The 22,013-nt window shown below is 40.5% G+C and overlaps 1 protein-coding gene across 2 annotated transcripts; it reads left to right on the top strand.

Moving 5' to 3' along the window:
- The first annotated feature begins 392 nt into the window (after window positions 1-392).
- mettl6 (methyltransferase 6, methylcytidine) lies at window positions 393-16,153 on the top strand. Of its 2 annotated transcripts, XM_061915396.1 has the most exons (5): window positions 393-809; window positions 3,579-3,713; window positions 6,868-7,180; window positions 7,254-7,455; window positions 15,938-16,153. In XM_061915396.1, the coding sequence occupies exons 1-4, from the start codon at window positions 540-542 to the stop codon at window positions 7,406-7,408; spliced, it is 873 nt and encodes a 290-aa protein (XP_061771380.1). In that variant the 5' UTR covers window positions 393-539; the 3' UTR covers window positions 7,409-7,455; window positions 15,938-16,153. The 2 variants fall into 2 exon arrangements, with proteins under 2 accessions (XP_061771380.1, XP_061771378.1); XM_061915394.1 differs by lacking the exon at window positions 15,938-16,153 and having other exon boundaries at window positions 394-809; window positions 7,254-9,085.
- Window positions 16,154-22,013: the final 5,860 nt, after the last annotated feature.

Below are 22,013 nucleotides of genomic sequence, written 5' to 3' on the forward strand. Positions count from 1 at the left end.
TTCATTATTTGTATGTGAATGAGAGGTGATAGTAGCATGAATTATTGACTCATTTGGCTTTTACTGTATGTAGAAAATTATTAATTGTTTTTTTTTTTTCATTTTATTTTTATTGACATCCAGTATCAGACATTCCTATCCATTACATCATATTCACATACATCATATATCTGCCCTAAATGTCAAAATATTTTTTGTTTGTATCCCAACCATACCACCAACAACCCCCACCCCAAATAAAAAAAGAAACAGCAAAAAATAAAAAAAAAGTATCTACAAATACATCAATTAAATAGACAAAAAACAAATAATAATATATTATTAATAATAATAAACATAAATAACATACAAATAATTCAAATATGACGCCCTGACAGGCGGAACCTTGTAGTAATCCAAGTTCTCCACGGACATTTGGAGTACACGCACAAGATAGAGGTCTCAGCAAAAAAAGACATACTTTTGTTAGTTTTTATAGCAAACATAATCATATAACGATTAATTAGCACAAATTTGAAGATACATATTTTTAATTCATCATGTCTGAAACTTTTTCTCCGGACGATGAAGTCCGAGTTGATAACGATGGAGTTGGTCAAAGTGTTGTTCTAGAACGTTCGACTCGTCAGGAGAACAAGTTGACTTTGGTGGCCGCCCAGCATACTTTGGTGCCGGCCTTCAAGCAGATGAAACTGGAAGAAGAAGCGCAGAAGAACTGGGACTTGTTCTACAAAAGAAACAGCACGCATTTCTTCAAGGACCGACATTGGACCGGCAGAGAGTTCGAGGAGCTCAAGGCGTGCAGAGAGGTGAGCTAAGACAGTTGTGGGGGGGGGAACACATCCATTTAAAGTAGTCAGTGTACAGCTTGCGTATGTCCTCTAAGACAGTGTTTTTCAACCACTGTGCTGCGGCACTATGTGAGATATTGTCTGGTGTGCCGTGGGAGATGATGTCATTTCATCTAATTGGGTTAAAAATCAATCAAAGTTTACTTCTATAGCTCTAAATCACAAGTGTTTCAAAGGGCTGCACAAGCCACAACGACATCGGCTCAGATCCCGCATCAGGGCAAGGAAAAACTCAACCCAATGGGATGACAATGAGAAACCTTGTTGCAATGGACATCAAGTGGATCTAACATAATAATGAGAGTCCAGTCTGTAGTGGATCTAACATAATATTAGGAGAGTCCAGTCCATAGTGGATCTAACATAATATTAGGAGAGTCCAGTCCATAGTTGATCTAACATAATAGTGTGAGAGTCCAGTCCATAGTGGATCTAACATAATAGGGTGGAAGTCCAGTCCATAGTGGATCTAACATGATATTGTGATAGTCCAGTCCATAGTGGAGCTAACATAATGAGAGTCCAGTCTATAGTGGATCTAACATAGTAGTGTTAGAGTCCAGTCCATAGTGAATCAAACATAATAGTGAGAATAAGTCCATAGTAGATCTAACATAATAGTAAGAGTCCTGTCCATAGTGGATCTAACATAATATTGTGAAAGTCCAGTCCATAGTGGATCTAACATAATAGTGAGAGTCCAGTCCATAGTGGATCCAACATAATAGTGAGAGTTCAGTCCATAGTGGATCTAACATAATAGTGAGAGTTCAGTCCATAGTGGATCTAACATAATAGTGAGAGTCCAGTCCATAGTGGATCTAACATAATAGTGAGAGTCCAGTCCATAGTGGATCTAACATAATAGTGAGAGTCCAGTCCATAGTGGATCTAACATAATAGTGAGAGTCCAGTCCATAGTGGATCTAACGTAATAGTGAGAGTCCAGTCCATAGTGGATCCAACATAATAGTGAGACTCCAGTCCATAGTGGATCTAACATAATAGTGAGAGTCCAGTCCATAGTGGGGCTAACATGATAATGAGAGTCCAGTCTATAGTGGATCTAACATAGTAGTGTTAGAGTCCAGTCCATATAGTGAATCAAACATAATAGTTAGAGTCCAGTCCATAGTGGATCTAACATAATGGTGAGAGTCCAGTCCATAGTGGATCTAACATAATAGTGTGAGACTCCAGTCCATAGTGGATCTAACATAATTGTTAGAGTCCAGTCCATAGTGGATCTAACAAAATATTGTGAAAGTCCAGTCCATTGTGGAAATAACATAATAGTGAGAGTCCAGTCCATAGTGGATCTAACAAAATAATGAGAGTCCAGTCCATAGTGGATCCAACATAATAGTGTGAGAGTCCAGTCCGTAGTGGATCTAACATAATAGTGAGAGTCCAGTCCATAGTGGATCTAACATAACAATGAGAGTCCAGTCCATAGTGGATCTAACATAGTAGAGAGAGTCCAGTCCATAGTGGATCTAACATAGTAGAGAGAGTCCAGTCCATAGTGGGGCCAGCAGGAGATCATCCTGAGTGGAGACAGGTCAGCAGTGCAGAGACGTCTCCAACTGATGCACAGATGATTTCTTGCTGGGACATATGGTACAATACAATCAGCAAGATAAGATGGAGCTAAACCCTTTAGTATTTTATACGTAAGTAGTACAACCTTAAAGTCACATCTTAAGTGCACAGGAAGCCAGGGCAGGTGAGCCCATCCATCCATCCATTTACTACCGCTTATTCCCTTCGGGGTTGCGGGGGCGCTGGTGCCTATCTCAGACGTTTCCCTAATAATTATTGGGAGCTTTTCTTTAGGAGGGAATATTATTTTATTCTAAGGCTGACCAAAATAAATAGAGTTGACTGGAATTGGTGAATAATAATAGATTCTATACAAAAAGAGTGAGTACAACCAATAGCAATGCCAGCGTTGGAGAGATGACCGGGCCTTCCTAGCGTGCTTAGGCAGGGATCGAAACGGAAAGTTAACTGTGTGTGTGTGTGTGTGTGTGTGTGTGTGTTTGTGTGTGTGTGTGTGTGTGTGCGCGTGCGTGTGTGCGCCACACATTCTTCTGCCTTCGTCTCGTCCCTGCTACCTCTTCCTCAGGAACGTAAGTGGGATACAATGTGTGTGTGTTTGCAAGGATAGAAAACACAGGGTGCATTCATGTTATGTCCTTGAGATGATATCTCATGTACGGTCCACCCTGTCCAAAGGTGGGTAAATATTCCTCTAAGATAATAAACTGTTTTTATGAATATTTAGGTTGCATAAATTAATTAATTTCAGATTTGAGGGCTTTAAGTAGAGTGTTTTCTTTCTATGTTCACCTTGACTAATGCGGTTCACATGACAAAACTGGCTAGATGGGACTATTTCATTTTCACAAATCATATACTCTGTTTTTGTTAAGCTTTAGGTTGCAGGGAAAATCCACTGAATAGCCTTTGTGTTTTTTCGTGACCTAATGTGTGTGTGTGTGTGTGTGTGTGTGTGTGTGTGTGTGTGTGTGTGTGTGTGTGTGTGTGTGTGTGTGTGTGTGTGTGTGTGTGTGTGTGTGTGTGTGTGTGTGTGTGTGTGTGTGTGTGTGTGTGTGTGTGTGTGTGTAGGAGTGAAAAAATATTTGAACATTTTCCTTCTCTTACATCTTCATGTGAATAAACAAACACAAAAATGTGCATTTTTGTGTTTTTCTCTACTTGCAGCCAGAGTCCCAGAGGCTGGTCCTGCTGGAGGCCGGCTGCGGTGTCGGGAATTGTATCTTCCCTCTGCTGGAGGATGAGGGCAACATCTTCGTTTACGCCTGTGACTTCTCGCCAAGAGCTGTGGACTTTGTCAAAGTGAGAGAACATCAAGCTCTTCTGGTCATTTATGTGCTGATTAGTATGCTAATTTTGCTACCATTCAAAAATAGATGTTTATTAGAGATCTGCCAATATGTTTTTTTCGGGCCGATACCAATCCTGATTATTAGTCGTCAAGGAAGCTGATAATCAATATTTGGAGCTGATATTCTTTTGCAGTAAAATTTATTTAAACATGAATAGTATATGTCAGTAAACAGCTGGCTTTAATTTGTTTTTTTAAATATTTTTTCCTAGGATTATGAAATATTTGTTACTTGGTTGAAGTTTATTTTTAACATGTATACAGTTTCAATATGATAATTTACATATTTAATTTCTCCTTACAACATGTCCAAAAAGGAGAAGGAAGAAGCAAATGGCATTTATTCGTACCCTCTTTACATGTTAAATCAATTACTAACACATGTTCACTTCCTGTTTTTAATTTGTAACACAATTTACAACAATAATTTCTCATGCGATGATTGATATGCATAATAGGATTTTTAAATATTCTGAACATTTACAAAAACTAAACAATTCTGGGCTCAGTTCGCATAGATTATAGTTGAGACATTTTTCAAGATGGCTGACACTTATTCCTGGGTGTTACAGAAAGTATGAGAATGTGCAAGCCACTGCCTGCTCTTCTTTACATACCGTATTTTCCGGACCATAAGACGCATCGGATTATAAGGCGCACTGCCGATGATGGTCTATTTTTTAATATCTTTTTTCACATATAAGGCTCACCGGATTTTAAGGCGCATTAAAGGAGTCATGTTATTATATAATTTTTCTTAATGTAAAATACTTCCTTGTGGTCTACATAACACATAATGGTGGTCCTTTGGTCAAAATGTTGCATAGATGATGTTTTACACATCTTAAAGCCACTTTCTGACAGTCACTTCCGGATGCGCCATTTTGTGGGCAGGTCTTATTCACGTGGGTCACCTTCCACAGCTTCTTCTACCCGTCATCTTTGTTGTAGCGGTGTAGCGTGCAAGGACGGGAGTGGAGGAAGTGTCAAAAGATGGCGCTAACTGTTTTAATGACATTCAGACTTTACTTCAATCAATAATAGTTATTTGGGTGAATAATGTAAAGTCACTACACCGGTATGTTTTAGCGCGTTCATGGCGAGTTTTCTGACTGATATAAGTAAGAAATTTACAGTACTTTAAAATAGAAATGGCAAAAGCGGTGGATGAATTTCACATAACAAGAAGATAGAGAAAAAGAAGAAGATTATCGACTACGGTGTCGTCACGGACTACTAAGGCGGATACGCGCAATTTTTCAGGATTTATGCAGATCCCAAATACAGTTTAAAAGTTGCTTTTGCATAATATTGCAAAACAAAACGCCAGATAATCACCTTATACACACACCATTATAATATCCCGATGTTTAATGCGCCGACAATCCTTCAAGTGGTGCGGCTTCATAGCTCACCAAAGTTCTACTAAAACATTTTTGATAGATTTTTGAGCGCCGTGTGTAATGTTCTATATTTTCAATGGGACATAAAACATGTTGGTGTCGTTTACTTGAGTCCCATCATAGTGCAGTCTATACTTATCGCTTATGTTTGACTGCCATTTACCATGTTTATACATTGTACCAAATAAAATAGCTTCAAGGTGGGTAAGCACAACCAACATTATTCCTTACATCAGGTTTTTAAGGCGCACTGTCGAGTTTTGAGAAAAAAAATGATTTTAAGTGCGCCTTATAGTCCGGAAAATATGGTATATAATAATCTCGTATTTGTCAAGATATTTATACAAAGTTTGGATTTTTTGGCAGAGGCATATTTTCTGTCATTTTCATGTCCGCCCATCGCTTTTGTAGTGTTAATTGACCGAGTGAAGAAACATAAAAACTCTTGGCGCTATTTGATGAGCCTATAGTCAGTTTCAAACACTGATCACATCTATTAAACAGACGAGAAGCAAGGAATCACACAGAGACAGAGTTCAATTTGGCTCAGTGAGGAGACACGTGTTTTGGACTGTATTCTAGTTACAGATCCAAACGATGTTCTAAAAGTCCAGCCCGCGTGCTTCCTCGAATGTATTTGGGAGGTCCCTGGTTTCATCACTGAAGCTGTCGCTCAGGGGAAGGGTGTAATCCCGATAACTCCAGTAAGACACAGTATATGATTATACAAAAATGCAAATGTGTTGACGCTGGTGATATCGCCTTGTCTCTGCTCTGTCTGCGTCACGGCAATGTTCGGCCTTGGCAGTCAGCAGGCCGCTCTTGGACACAGATGCTGATACCAGACTGGCTTGCAATCTTTTGGAATGCGAGCTTTGCAAAGACAAAGAAAAAATACCACTTCAGCACAATGGACAGTAATTATAGCAACGGCCCCTTAAGCATAAAAGTTGTGTGATGATATATTCATAATTATTCTAACAACTATGCTCCAAGTGCTGCGAACAAAACACACAAAAACGGGAGGAAGATTCCTGGATAGAAGGACAAAAACTGGAACTCCCTGCAAAAAATGGAAGTTTAGCGATATATGTGAAAATCTTAGATATCAACGGCGAGAATTGGTCGATCCCTAATGTTTTTGCAAGAGTACGTGTAAACCAGTGGTTCCCAAAGTGGGCGGTACCGGGGGGCGGTGGAAAGATCTGGGGGGGCGGTGAGGAAGAAGGGGGTGGTAGGGGGGCGGCAGTCCGAAGTCGAAGTCAGAAGTTCGAACGTTGTTTTGACGATTTGTACACAACACGTGCAGCAGGACGAGTCAGTGGACGACGCGTCAGGGTCCGGTTACCACACGCCGCTCTGGCCCAGTCAGATCCGACAGCATAGACTACAAAAGCAAAAGCTCAGGTTTGTAATTTCAAGCTTGTAATGTTCAGAATTTTATCTTATAATAAAAACCGCATTCTGGCGGTCAACATCGTCTTGAGTTTAAGTCAACATGAAATTGGGGACTCGCCAGAACGCGCCGTGTTGTGTTGTGTTGAGCTGGTTAGGGTGGTGCATTCACTGATATATATTGTCACGCAATATATATCAGTATATACGCTAGGAATTCACTGGGGAGCCAAGGGGGCGCCAGCCTGCAAAAGTTTGGGAACCATTGGTGTAAACCCACTAAGAAGGTTCTGGTTTGTGTTGTCAGAACAATCCCCTTTACAGTCGCGGTCGCTGCAGGGCCTTCCAGTGTGACCTGACCCAGGACGACCTGCGCGACAACATCCCCGAGGCCAGCGTGGACGCGGTCACGCTCATCTTCGTGCTGTCGGCCATTCATCCCGCCAAGATGGCGCGGGCCGTGCGCAACGTCAGCACGGTGCTGAAGCCCGGCGGCACGGTCCTGTTCCGGGACTACGGCCTGCACGACCACGCCATGCGCAGGTTCAAAGCGAGCAGCAAACTGGCGGAGAACTTTTACGTGCGCCAGGACGGAACCAGATCCTACTTCTTCTCCAAAGGTCCGTGAATGCGCCCCACATGTGCAAGTATTTCCCGACCACGTCCCAGAATGCATTGTGTCTGTGCTCGCAGACTTCTTGGCGGCGCTGTTCTCGGAGGCGGGCCTCCTGTGCCAGGCTAACGAGTACGTCATGAGAGAAACGGTCAACAAGAAGGAAGGACTTTGTGTCCCCAGAGTTTTCCTGCAGAGCAAGTTTGTCAAACCGGGCCACCATCAGGACCCCTGACCCATGGACTTGTGTGACGTTACGCAGACGTGCGGAAAGTCGCAGAAGTGAGTGAATGAAAATGTTGAAAAAGAGGACATTTACTTTGACGGGTTCATTATTTTTAGTGGGGGAGGGAGCAACAGATTGCTCTGCTCATATGGGATAGGCTCCAGCACCCCCGCGACCCCGAAGAGGGACAAGCAGTAGAAAATGGATGGGCCTTTTAATGCACGCCTCCGAAATACTGTAAATTCAGGACTATAAGCTGCTACTTTTTTCCTACACTTTGAACTCCGACTTGTAAAACATAGCCATTACTTATGTTTTGACACGTGACTTCTTTCCAGAAGTGAAAACCAAATGGCGGTTGTACAACAAGCAGTGCACACACTATCTTGAGTACACAAGAGGCTTAAATCTTCCTGCAAAAAAGCATATACGAACAGAAAAATCAAACTATGCAATGGAATAGATCCCTATATTTTATCAAAAAATGATTTTTGTCGAGCTATATCAAGGATTATGTCAGTAGCGTTCCCAGACATATCGAACGACTGTGCTCCAGACCCCATTCTACACGACAAAACGCATGAACATTTTTGAAAATGTTCTGCCTGTTTTACATCAAACTGTCAGGTTCAAACACTGATGACATCTATTAAACAGACAAGAAGCAAGGAGTCATGCAGAGACAGAGTTCAATTTAGCTCTTGAGGAGAACGCATGGAGCTGCACGCTTAGTCACAGTCTCGCCCTACGCTCTAGGGTACAGCTCCCGCGTCTCTCTATTTATTCAGGAGTTCCCCAGTCAACATCACTGAGGCCGCCTCTAAAAGGAGTGGTCACACATATCATGCAAATGGTAAATGGGTTGTACTTGTATAGCGCTTTTCTACCCCTTTTTAAGGAGCCCAAAGCGCTTTGACAGTATTTCCACATTCGCCCATTCACACACACATTCACGCACTGATGGCAGGAGCTGCCATGCAAGGCGCTCACCAGGACCCATCAGGAGCAAGGGTGAAGTGTCTTGCCCAAGGACACTACGGACGTGACTAGGATGGTAGAAGGTGGGGATTGAACCAGTAACCCTCAGATTGCTGGCACAGCCGCTCTACCAACTTCGCCATGCAGGCGGGACCTTCCTGTTTTGCATCAAACCAAAAGTAAAGTTGTCCATAGCGTTTCTGCTCAAAAGGATCCTTCATTCATCACTCCAAGTAATGTTTGTAAGTTTTACAATACAACTGAAACAATTCTTACTTACAAAACCATCCCATGTGTGTAAGAGTGTTTTCGTGCATATTTGTACTTGCTATTGTAATGCAACGACAAGACCGTCGTTACCCATAGCTAATATGCTAAAATGCCTGCAAGTGTGTTAATATTATAAAATTACAACAAGCATTCTTTTTGTATTGTTTTGGTCTCACAAATTCCTCGGTAAATTCACCAAAACTTCACCGTGGAGTTATTTAGTCTGTTTAGCTGATTGTGAACTAGCTTCCGCAGCTTGTGGGTCCATGACGAAGACTTCTGTTTTGTTTGATCCGCCGTTTTACTGCCGGGCCACAGACACTGTTTGGAAACAGTTTAGGTATGTAAATAAACATTCATGAAATATTTCTGTGTAAATAATTAATTTCACATTGGGCCTATAAGACTGGTGTGGCTAATAAATGGGGGAAAAATGTATTGGGTGGGGATTATATACCAGTGTGCTCTTTTCTCTATTCTAGTTTTGTTCCATCTTGTATCACATTTTGTTTGACTTCCTTAGTTCCTGTTTTGTTCTGTTACCATGGTTTCATATTAGTTCCACCTGCTACTCGCTGTTGACGCACACCTGTTTCTCTTGATTACTGCCAGTATTTAAGCCTGCCTTCAGTGTTCATTCTTTCTCGGATCCTAGTTTGTGTTTCGCAACAGTAACGAATTCATGTTTCTACTTGCTAGCTTTCGCGCTATGCATTTGTTTTCCTCTAGCTCTCATGCTAGTAGTTTTTGTTTTGCCTTTTGTGCCTAGTACAAGTGTTTCTGTTTTTTTCTCTAGCTCCCATGCTAGCGTTTTTGGTTCTTTTGTAGAGCCCATGCTAGTTCAGTTTGTTTTGACTAAATCTATAATTTCTTACCTTCGCACTGTGTTCTAGCCCGACTGCATTCTTGGAAAAACGAATCGGGCATCACCATGATGCCGGCCAAACAATACATTTGGTCCGTTTTTTTGTTGTTGTTTTTTTAGCTCTACCGCAATTTCCTCCTTTCTACGCTAATCTGTTGTCTTTTTTGAACCCATATTATGTTAGCAAATTGGGAAAAACTTGTCAAAAGGTGAAAAAATACACCAAAGAGACACACTAGTGGGTAAGATAGGGTGCCGGCTCCCCAAAAATTCCGTGCCCTGCTTTTCGTCTGCAGGCGGGACACAGAATGAATGAATGAATGAAGTGTCCGTACACAGATCTAGGCATGGTTCATAAACGGAGGCTTATTTGACGTCATCTAAAAGGTTCTTAAATGAAGAAATTGACCAATAGAAAGATTTGTAAATTGAGGTTCTACTGAATCTGTGTCCAACGCTGAAGTACCAATAGAAGAATTGCATGATGATGTCATTCATAAACAAGAGTAAACATGTCAGGATATTCTTTACCATTACAAAGTAAAGTTGGGGGGGGAGAATAACCCTGAGCTGACTTTAACGTGGCGGCAGTGACAAATGACTTAGTCAACTCTCTCATCCTGGGGAAGCAGACGGGAAGTGACTGAAAATATGACAAAAGGTCAGTTGACCAATTCCTTCAGGGAGGATTTCCCCGTTGTTACACAACACTCCAGTGTGAACGCAACATGACACATGTCAGCTTTGGGCGTAACCGGGTTTCAAACTGCCAAAATCCAGCAGGGCATTTAGCTAACGAGATGTCACCACACAACATTGTTATCAAAACACTGCATTGTTTCCATGTGCACGTCTTCCTGACTTTATGCAGACTGCAGAGGACCAGCAGAATGACTCGATTTCCACATGAAAGAAGATAGTAATTTAATCTTCACTTATCTGTATCTATCCAGGTGTGTGGTCTTGAAAGGGGTCCCCCAAGGCTTAGTACTTGGGTTCCTAGTTTTGATCTTTAAATCAAATTATCAATTTATTTATACACAGTTGCAGTCAAAGGTTGACATACACTTGTAAAGAACATAATGTCATGGCTGTCTTGAGTTTACAATCATTTCCTCAACTCAAATTTTTTTGTGATAGTGTGATTAGAGCACATACTTGTTCGTCTCAAGAAACATTCATGAAGTTTGGTTCTCTTATGAATTCATTATGGGTCTACTGAAAATGTGAGCAAATCTGCAGGGTCAAAACTATACATACAGCAATGTTAATATTTGCTTACATGTCCCTTGACAAGGCGCTTTTGGTATTCATCCACAGTCGTTAACAACAATCTGGGCGTTATCTTCGACCCGACTCTCATTTGAGTCACACATTAAGAGTGTTACTAAAACAGCCTTCTTTCAATGTGTTCCGTTTTGTCCACCAGCCACGCTGAGATCATTATTCATGCATTCGTCAAGTCTTGTCTCGATTACTGTAACGTATTATTTTCCTTGTCGAGTATTAAAAGACTACAGTTGGTACAAAATGCGGCTGCTAGACTTTTGACAAGAAAGGGAAAGTTTGATCATATTACCCCAATACTGTATATACCTTTTATATACCACAGAACTTTCTTCCACAAGGTCTTATCTTTGTCCATGTGATGTCAGATGGAACAAAAATGGAGCTGTTTGTGTTATGATCCGCCTCCTGGTTTTGGGTTTCGAGCCTTTTTGTGTTTCTTGATTATTTTTTGAGTCTTCCGTTCCCTGGTTTGTGCACTTACTTGTTTTTTCTGGTTACCTTGGTTTCACATTTGTCCCACCTGCTCTTGTTCTTACACGCACCTGAGTTTGATTGTTTGCTTGAGTATTTAAGCCTGTTTTCGACCTCAGTTCTTCCTGGATGGTTTGTTTTGCGGTAAGCAACAGTCACGTTGGCATTTCCTAAATCTTTTGTACCTTTGCTAAGTAGCTCCTTAGCTTCCGTGCGCTTGGTACGCTCTTCTTGGACTTTTTTGACTGCATGCTAAGTTTAGCATTAGCTTCCCGTGCATAGGCACGTGCTTTATTTTGCCTTTTGTTCCAGTGTTATTTTATCATTTTTATATTAAACCACGCTCTTACCTGCTATTCCTGCCTGTCTGGTCCTCGTGCATCTTGGGGTGACACCACGCGCATCTACAATGCGTTTCCGACATAACAGTTTGGCCACAATACCCAACAATATGTTTGGAGGAGAAAAGGTGAGGCCTTTAATCCCAGAAACACCATTCCTGTCGTCAAGCATGGTGGTGGTAGTATTATGCTCTGGGCCTGTTTTGCTGCCAATGGAACTGGGGCTTTACAGAGAGGATTACCTCCAAATTCTTCAGGACAACCTAAAATCATCAGATCTATGGGTCTTGAGTGCATTTGGGTGTTCCAACAGGACAATGACCCCCAAAACACGTCAAAAGTGGTAAAGGAATGGCTAAATCAGGCTAGAATGAAGGTTTTTAGAATGGCCTTCCCAATGTCCTGACTTAGGTAGGTAGGTAGGTCTTTATTGTCATTGCAACAAGAACAACAACATTTTTGTTTACAGCACAACACCGTTCAAGATTAGACAAACAAACAGTGTACAGGGTTACAGAACAGGAACGCTGATGGGTCGCCACGAGGCGCCCCGTAAAAGATGGGAAAAGGTAAAACGCTGGGGAAGAAGAGAAGTAAAAAAATACAATCTAGACTGGGGTCCTAAGGGGGTCCCACTCTAGTGGGAAAAAATCTCTGTGCAATGCACACATAAACAAGTTACATTTAATCATGACAAACTCGCAACAGAGGGCCGGGGAGTTGGGGCCCTGGAAGGCGACTGCTGCTTTGAAGCGCTGCCATCCGACCATCACCCCGAGGGGAAAAAGCGGTGGTGAAGGCATGGGTAGGTGTCTGCGCGTATGCCCAGTTGTTTTGGGTGTGATGATGTAACGTTTTTTAGACTGAGGCCGATCTGCAAAAGTTTGACTCCAGGTGTCGTTGAGGAAGGAGGGAGGTCAAAAGCGTCTCTCATTGAGGTGTCCTCGGGGGTGTTTTCAGAACAGCCTGGTCCTGTTTCCTCAACGTCAAGACCGTTGGAGGGAGTCAAATCGGAGATTAGGATGTTTGTTTTCCGCCAGCAGACAAAAAAAATTACTTGTTTGTTCTATTCGTCCATGCTGGGTGCTCTGAAAATGTGTGGACAATGCTGAAGAAACAAGTTCATGTCAGAAAAGCAACAAATTTAGCTGAACTGCACCAATTTTGTCAAGAGGAGTGGTCAAAAATTCAAGCTTGTGGATGGCTACCAAGAGCGCCTTTTTGCAGTGAAACTTGCCAAGGGACATGTACGCAAACATTAACATTGCTGTATGTATACTTTTGACCCAGCAGATTTGCTCACATTTTCAGTAGACTCATAATAAATTCATAAAATAAACCAAACTTCACGAATGTTTTTTATGACCCACATGTGCTCCAATCATTCTATCACAAAAAAATCAGAGTTGTAGAAATCATTGGAAACTCAAGACAGTCATGACATTATGTTCTTTACAAGTGTATGTAAACCTTTGACCATGACTGTGTACAAAACAAAAATGAATAAAACAGTTTGTCCTCATTTTTATTTTTTTTAATCAAATTGAGTAAGTCAAGATTAATGACTGATAAAACACGTTCCAGGCAGGTCCGGAGTGAGCAAAAGTGACTCAAAAATTAAAAAAGATAGATCTAATACTTAAATATCCATCCATTTTCTACTGTTTGTCCCTTTTTGGGGTTCTAGGTCGTGCTGGAGCTGATCTCAGCTGCATTTGGGCGACTCTTCTATATATACTGTATATTATATAAAAAATTTTTGCGGCTCCAGACAAATGTATTTTTAGTCCAATATGGCTCCTTCAACATTTTTGAGTCGTCGACCCCTGGACTAAACAAAAAATGTACACGTAAGTGAGTCTTTTTGTTGTGTAGAACTGCAAAAGTAATATTCGGAGAAAGTTGATAACATAATATTCACACATGATGTGTGAATATTAGCTATAATAGCCTACTCTCAAGATGACTGTAAAAGTCTTATATAAGTGTTATAATGAAGGCCACACACGAGGTGTCTATATTAGCTATAATAGCCTACTATCAAAACGACTGTAAAAGCCTTGTATACAGTGGGGCAAAAAAGTATTTAGTCAGCCACCGATTGTGCAAGTTCTCCCACTTAAACTGATGACAGAGGTCTGTAATTTTCATCATAGGTACACTTCAACTGTGAGAGACAGAATGTGATAAAAAAAATCCAGGAATTCACATTGTAGGAATTTTAAAGAATTTATTTGTAAATTATGGTGGAAAATAAGTATTTGGTCACTTCAAACAAGGAAGACAGACCTGTAACTTCTTCTTTAAGAAGCTCTTCTGTCCTCCACTCGTTACCTGTATTAATGGCACTTGTTTGAACTCGTTATCTGTATAAAAGACACCTGTGCACAGCCTAAAACAGTGAGACTCCAAACTCTAATATGGCCAAGACCAAAGAGCTGTCGAATGACACCAGGAAAAGAATTGTAGACCTGCATCAGACTGGGAAGAGTGAATCTACAATAGGCAAGCAGCTTGGTGTGAAAAAAACAACTGTGGGAGCAATCATCAGAAAATGGAAGACATACAAGACCACTGATAATCTCCATCGATCTGGGGCTCCACGCAAGATCTCATCCCGTCGGGTCAAAATGATCATGAGAACGGTGAGCAAAATCCCAGAACCACACGGGGGGACCTGGTGAATGACCTGCAGAGAGCTGGGACCAAAGTAACAAAGGTTACCATCGGTAACACACTACGCCGACAGGGAATCAAATGAAATCAAATCAACTTTATTTATAAAGCACATTTAAAATTTACCACAGGGGTAGCCAAAGTGCTGTACAATGGACAGGTTAAAAGATAATACGAAGACCGGGCAAACAACACAAACATCCATCCCATCCATCCATTTTCTACCGCTTATTCCCTTTTGGGGTCGCGGGGGGTGCTGGCGCCTATCTTAGCTACAATCGGGCGGAAGGCGGGGTACACCCTGGACAAGTCGCCACCTCATCGCAGGGCCAACACAAATAGACAACATTCACACTCACATTCACACACTAGGGCCAATTTAGTGTTGCCAATCAACCTATCCCCAGGTGCATGTATTTGGAGGTGGGAGGAAGCCGGAGTACCCGGAGGGAACCCACGCATTCACGGGGAGAACATGCAAACTCCACACAGAAAGATCCCGAGCCTGGATTTGAACCCAGGACTGCAGGACATTCGTATTGTGAGGCAGACGCACTAACCCCTCTTCCACCGTGAAGCCCCAACAACACAAACAGAACATGATAAAAAATGAAGAGAGGAGGCTTGTCTAACACTCAGAGGTAGGTCGTTCCAGAGCTTGGGAGCAGCAGCAGCGAAAGCTCTGTTACCTCTAAGCTTCAGCCTTGTGTCAGGGACCGTCAGTAGCAGCTGATCGGCTGATCTTAGGGATCGAGTGGGGCAGTAAGGCTGAAGGAGGTCGGAGAGATATGTTGGCGCGAGGTTGTTTAGACATTTAAAAACAAATAGGAGTTTAAAATTGATTCGATGACGCAAATCCTGCACTGCCTGACGTGTCCCCCTGCTTAAGCCATTGCATGTCCAGGCCCGTCTGAAGTTTGCCAGAGAGCACATGGATGATACAGCAGAGGATTGGGAGAATGTCATGTGGTCAAATGAAACCAAAATAGAACTTTTTGGTACAAACTCAACTCGTCGTGTTTGGAGGAAGAAGAATACTGAGTTGCATCCCAAAAACACCATACCTACAGTGAAGCATGGGGGTGGAAACATCATGCTTTGGGGCGTTTTTTTTTGCTAAGGGGACCGGACGATTGATCCGTGTTAAGGAAAGAATGAATGGGGCCATGTATCGTGAAATTTTGAGCCAAAACCTCCTTCCATCAGTGAGAGCTTTGAATGGTTGACCAAATACTTATTTTCCACCATAATTTACAAATAAATTCTTTAAAATTCCTACAATGTTAATTCATGGATTTTTTCCCCCACATTCTGTCTCTCACAGTTGAAGTGTACCTATGATGAAAATTACAGACCTCTGTCATTATTTTAAGTGGGAGAACTTCCACAATCGGTGGCTGACTAAATACTCTTTTGCCCCACTGTAAGAGTTATAATGAAGGCCACACATGATGTGTCTATATTAGCTATAGTAGCCTACTGTCAAAATGACTTTAAAAGCCTTATATAAGTGTTATAATGAAGGCCACACATGATGGAAATGTCTATATTAGCTATAATAGCCTACTATCAAAACGACTTTAAATCGTTATATAAGTGTTATATAAAAAAAAGATGGATCCAATACGAACTATTTTGTTTCCACAGGGTAAATTTGGGTGTCTTGCATGGTGGACACACTTCCTGAGGGCTTTCCTTTCGCTTGACAAAGTGAGTAAGCCAGGCCGACGCATCCTGTTTTCCAGGTGGGCCAGGGCGTGGTGGACTGCGGGGTCCTGCAGGACCAGGACTACGGTGCACTGCCGTCAGGCTGCTGACTTCGCCCGCCGCATGAACGTGTGATGTAAGTCCTGTGGGCCAGTAGAGCGTGGATGATTAGAGCATTAAAGAGGCTTTATCATAGAAATGCAGAAGAAAATAGATTTAATACTCTGATTAGCGTGCAGAACAAGCAAGTCGCCTCGTTTTAAGCGAGTCGGACATAAATATCCTTGAGGATCACATAACAAAGTGAGGAGTCCTAGAAAGGAACAATGTGGGTCATTCAGAATAAAAATAAGCCATATTGCTAATTTACATCCTGGAAGACCAACCGGGCAGTTAGAAAGAAAAGTGTTTCGGCAACAGTGTTACTCACCTTCTTTATCAAAGTGCTGGCACTTGCAACTTTCTCCATACATTTTTTTTTTTTTTTTTGCAGTTCTATGCAACAAAAAGAGTCACCGACGTGTAATTCTTTGTTTAGTCCAGGGGTCGGCGAGCCAAAAATGTTAAAGGAGCCACATTGGACCAAAAATACATCTGTTTGGAGCCGCAAAAAATGTAAATATAATAATATATAAGTCGCCCGAATGCAGCTCAGATAGGCTCCAACACCCCCCGGAACCCCAAAAAGGGACAAGTGGTAGAAAATGGATGGATATATAAGTCTTATGTAAGTCTCATAATGAAGGCAACACATGATGTGTCTGTTTTAGAATAATAGCCTACCATCAAAATGACTGTAAAAGCCTTATATAAGTCTCATAATGAAGGCAACACATGATGTGTCTATTTTAGAATAATAGCCTACTATCAAAATGACTGTAAAAGCCCTATATAAGTGTTATAATGAAGGCCACACATGATGTGTCTATATTAGCTGTAACAGCCTACTATCGGACATCTCTAGTTGGAATTGGGGGTTAAATCACCCCAAAAATTAGACATCATAATGTGTTAATTCCACGAATGTATATATCGGTATCGGTTGATATCGAAATTGGTAATTAGGAGTTGAACAATATTGGATATCAGCAAAAAAGCCATTGTGGGACAACTCTAGTTAGAAGTGGGGGTTAAATCACCAAAAAAATTAGACTTAATAATGTGTTAATTCCACGACTGTATATATCGGTATCGGTTGATATCGGAATCGGTAATTAAGTGTTGGACAATCTTGGCATATCAGATATCGGCAAAAAAGCCATTATGGGACATCTCTAGTTGGAAATTGGGGGTTAAATCACCCCAAAAATTTGACATAATAATGTGTTTATTCCACGACTGTATGTATCGGTATCGGTTGATATCGGAATCGATAATTAAGTGTTGGACAATCTTTGAATATCAGATATCGACAAAAAAGCCATTATGGGACATCTCTAGTTGGAATTGGGGGTTAAATCACCCAAAAAATTAGACGTAATAATGTGTTAATTCCACAAATGTATATATCGGTATCGGTTGATATTGAAATCGGTAATTAAGAGTTGAACAATATTGGATATCAGCAAAAAAGCCATTGTGGGACATCTCTAGTTAGAAGTGGGGGTTAAATTACCAAAAAAATTAGACTTAATAATGTGTTAATTCCACGACTGTATATATCGGTATCGGTTGATATCGGAATCAGTAATTAAGTGTTGGACAATCTTGGCATATCAGATATCGGCAAAAAGGCCATTATGGGACATCTCTAGTTGGAAATTGGGGGTTAAATCACCCCAAAAATTTGACATAATAATGTGTTTATTCCACGACTGTATATATCGGTATCGGTTGATATCGGAATCAGTAGTTAAGAGTTGGACAATTTCGGAATATCGGATATCGGCTAAAAAGCCATTATTGAACATCTCTATTTGGAATTGGGGGTTAAATCACCCACCGCCCCCCCCAAAAAAACGGAATCGGTAATTAAAAGTTGGACAATATCGGAATATCGGATATCGGCAAAAAAGCAATTATGGGACATCTCTAGTTGGAATTGGGAGTTAAATCACCCCCCCAAAAAATAGACGTAATAATGTGTTATTTCCACAAATGTATATATCGGTATCGGTTGATATCGGAATCAGTAGTTAAGAGTTGGACAATATCGGATATCGGCAAAAAAGCCATTATGGGACATCTCTAGTTGGAATTGGGAGTTAAATCACCACAAAAAAATAGGCATAATAATGTGTTAATTCCACAAATGTATATATCGGTATTGGTTGATATTGAAATCGGTAATTAAGAGTTGAACAATATTGGATAAATATGCAAAAAAGCCATTGTAGGACATCTCTAGTTAGAAGTGGGGATTAAATCACCAAAAAAAATAGACTCAATAATGTGTTAATTCCACTACTGTATATATCGGTATCGGTTGATATCGGAATCAATAATTATGTGTTGGACAATCTTGGAATATCGGATATCGGCAAAAAAGCCATTATGGGACATCTCTAGTTGGAATTGGGGGTTAAATCACTCCAAAAATTTGACATAATAATGTGTTAATTCCATGACTGTATATATCGGTATCGGTTGATATCGGAATTGGTAATTAAGAGTTGGACAATATCTGATATCGGCAGAAAAGCCCTCATCGGACGTCTCTAGTTTGAATTGGGAGTTAAATCACCAAAAAAAGTAAACATAATAATGTGTTAATTCCACAAATGTATATATCGGTATTGGTTGATATTGAAATCGGTAATTAAGAGTTCAACAATATTGGATATCGGCAAAAAAGCCATTATGGGACATCTCTAGTTAGAAGTGGGGATTAAATCACCCAAAAAATTAGACATAATAATGTGTTAATTTCACGACTGTATATATCGGTATCGGTTGATATTGGAATCAGTAATTAAGAGTTGGACAATATCAGATATTGGCAATAAAGCTATTATAGGACATCTCTAGTTGGAAGTGGGGGGTAAAACACACAAAAAATTGGACATGATAATGTGTTAATTCCACGACTGTATATATCGGTATCTGTTGATATCGGAATCGGTAATTAAGAGTTGTACAATATCGGAATATCGGCAAAAAAGCCATTATCAGACATCTCTACTTGGAATTGGGGGTTAAATCACCTCAAAAATTTGACATAATAATGTGTTAATTCCATGACTGTATATATCGGTATCGGTTGATATCGGAATTGGTAATTAAGAGTTGGACAATATCTGATATCGGTAGAAATGCTAATATCGGACATTTCTAGTTAGAATTGGGGGTTAAATCACCCCCCAAAAAATTAGACATTATAATGTGTTAATTCCACGAATGTATGTATCGTATCGGTTGATATCGGAATCGGTAATTAAGAGTTGGATATATATTGGTATATATCGGTATTGGTTGATATTGAAATTGGTAATTAAGAGTTGAACAATATTGGATATTGGCAAAAAAGCCATTATGGGACATCTCTAGTTAGAAGTGGGGGTTAAATCACCCCAAAAATTAGGCATAATAATGTGTTAATTTCACGACTGTATATATCGGTATCGGTTGATATCGGAATCAGTAATTAAGAGTTAGACAATATCAGATATTGGCAATGAATCCATTATGGGACATCTTTAGTTGGAAGTGGGGGGTAAAACACACAAAAAATTGGACATGATAATGTGTTAATTCCACGACTGTATATATCGGTATCGGTTGATATCGGAATCGGTAATTAAGAGTTGTACAATATTGGAATATCGGCAAAAAAGCCATTATCAGACATCTCTACTTGGAATTGGGGGTTAAATCACCCAAAAAAATTGACATAACAATGTGTTAATTCCATGACTGTATATATCGGTATCGGTTGATATCGGAATTGGTAATTAAGAGTTGGACAATATCTGATATCGGCAGAAAAGCCATTATCGGACATCTCTAGTTGGAATTGGGGGTTAAATCACCCCCCAAAAAATTAAACATAATGTGTTAATTCCACGAATGTATGTATCGGTATCGGTTGATATTGGAATCGGTAATTAAGAGTTGGACAATATCGGATATCGGCAAAAAAGCCATTATGGGACATCTCTAGTTGGAATTGGGAGTTAAATCACCAAAAAAAGTAGACATAATAATGTGTTAATTCCACAAATGTATATATCGGTATTGGTTGATATTGAAATTGGTAATTAAGAGTTGAACAATATTGGATATCGGCAAAAAAGCCATTATGGGACATCTCTAGTTAGAAGTGGGAGTTAAATCACCCAAAAAATTAGACATAATAATGTGTTGATTTCACGACTGTATATATCGGTATCTGTTGACATCGGAATCGGTAATTAAGAGTTGGACAATATCGGCAAACAAGCCATTATCGGACATCTCTACTTTCAATGTCTATTTGTATTCGTGTATGATGCTCTTTTCTACTGTTACCAAATAACATTATTTTAGTTTTACTGAGATCGTGTTTTGTCAAACCATTTTTTAAAATTGATAATTACTTCTGTTATCATTTGTATTATCGTTGACCCAAGCCACTCCCTGCTGGGATATTCCCTCCGTCCTACATATCTCAACCACTTGTTTTTTTGCTCACGACAAGTGTCCGTCCATGACCAATCCCGTTTCACGCCTTTTTAAAAAGACACAAACAATCAAAAGTGTCTCCATGGCATCGTCTCTCTTTGCCGCTCGAGCGGTCGCTAATCGACTTCCTGCCGCAAATGCGAAATACACAGAAGTGCTGCTCATGGGCACACTGCCTCTCATTGTGTTGCACATTTCTCGGAATCGCTCCTAATTGGAGAAGAAATTATCTGCGAGTGCAGCTGTGGAACAACACAGCGTATGTTTGTCCGTCTTGAACGTAACACTGTGGCATGACACAGTGGGGTTGGACCACATGCTCGGGTCCGAAGAACAGTGTGATATGTATGGACCGCCTGCAGCAGACTTAGCCATATTGGTTGTGTCAAAGGTGTTATGTTGGATCCACTATGGACTGGACTCTCACACTATTATGTTAGATCCACTATGGACTGGACTCTCACACTATTATGTTAGATCCACTATGGAGTGGACTTTGACAATATTATGTTAGCTCCACTAATGACTGGACCCTCACTATTATGTTGGATCCACTATGGACTGGACTCTCACACTATTATGTTAGATCCACTATGGACTGGACTCTCACACTATTATGTTGGATCCACTATAGACTGGACTCTCCCACTAATATGTTAGATCCACTATGGACTGGACTTTGAAAATATTATGTTAGATCCACTGTGGACTGGACTCTCACTGTTATGTTAGATCCACTATGGACTAGACTCTCACACTATTATGTTAGATCAACTATGGACTGGACTCTCACTATTATGTTAGATCCACTATGGACTGGACTCTCACACTATTATGTTAGATCCACTATGAACTGGACTCTCACAATATTATGTTAGATCCACTATGGACTAGACTCTCACACTATTATGTTAGATCCACTATGGACTAGACTCTCACACTATTATGTTAGAGCCACCATGGACTAGACCAGGGGTGGCCAACTAGTCAGAGACTAAGAGCCACTTTTTTTTCGGTGTTACTGCAAAGAGCCACATCATACACATGGGTACACATGAACATCTTATTTTAATCATGTATGCACGCATACACAGACCTCTGCTCAGACAGATCTAATTAAAATAACCACACCAACTTGATAGTATCAGAAATTTTCAACAGTTAACATTGTTTGTCTCACACATACATACTCTTAGTTCAAGCAAGTCCACAAACAATAATAGAATAATTTTCAATAACATCTTTCTCTTACTATGCTGCTTAGTGAGACATCTGGCATTCCTTATCTTGAACAATCCTCTTTAAATCTGGCTTGTATTCTATTGTTGCCACTCTAAGCAATTCTTTCAAATGAGTGTCAGTCAGAACAGATAGATGCTTTGATTTCACATGTTTCAGGGTAGAAAACACAGACTCG

The sequence above is a fragment of the Nerophis ophidion genome, linkage group LG11, assembly GCF_033978795.1.
Source record: "Nerophis ophidion isolate RoL-2023_Sa linkage group LG11, RoL_Noph_v1.0, whole genome shotgun sequence".
Lineage (NCBI taxonomy): Eukaryota > Metazoa > Chordata > Actinopteri > Syngnathiformes > Syngnathidae > Nerophis > Nerophis ophidion.

Bases quoted from the DNA above. Each gene is read 5' to 3' on its own strand.
- mettl6 (XM_061915396.1), top strand. From the start codon at position 540: ATGTCTGAAACTTTTTCTCCGGACGATGAAGTCCGAGTTGATAACGAT. The intron at 810-3,578 runs GTGAGCTAAGAC...CTCTACTTGCAG, and splicing joins AGCTCAAGGCGTGCAGAGAG to CCAGAGTCCCAGAGGCTGGT. The intron at 3,714-6,867 runs GTGAGAGAACAT...TTGTGTTGTCAG, and splicing joins GAGCTGTGGACTTTGTCAAA to AACAATCCCCTTTACAGTCG.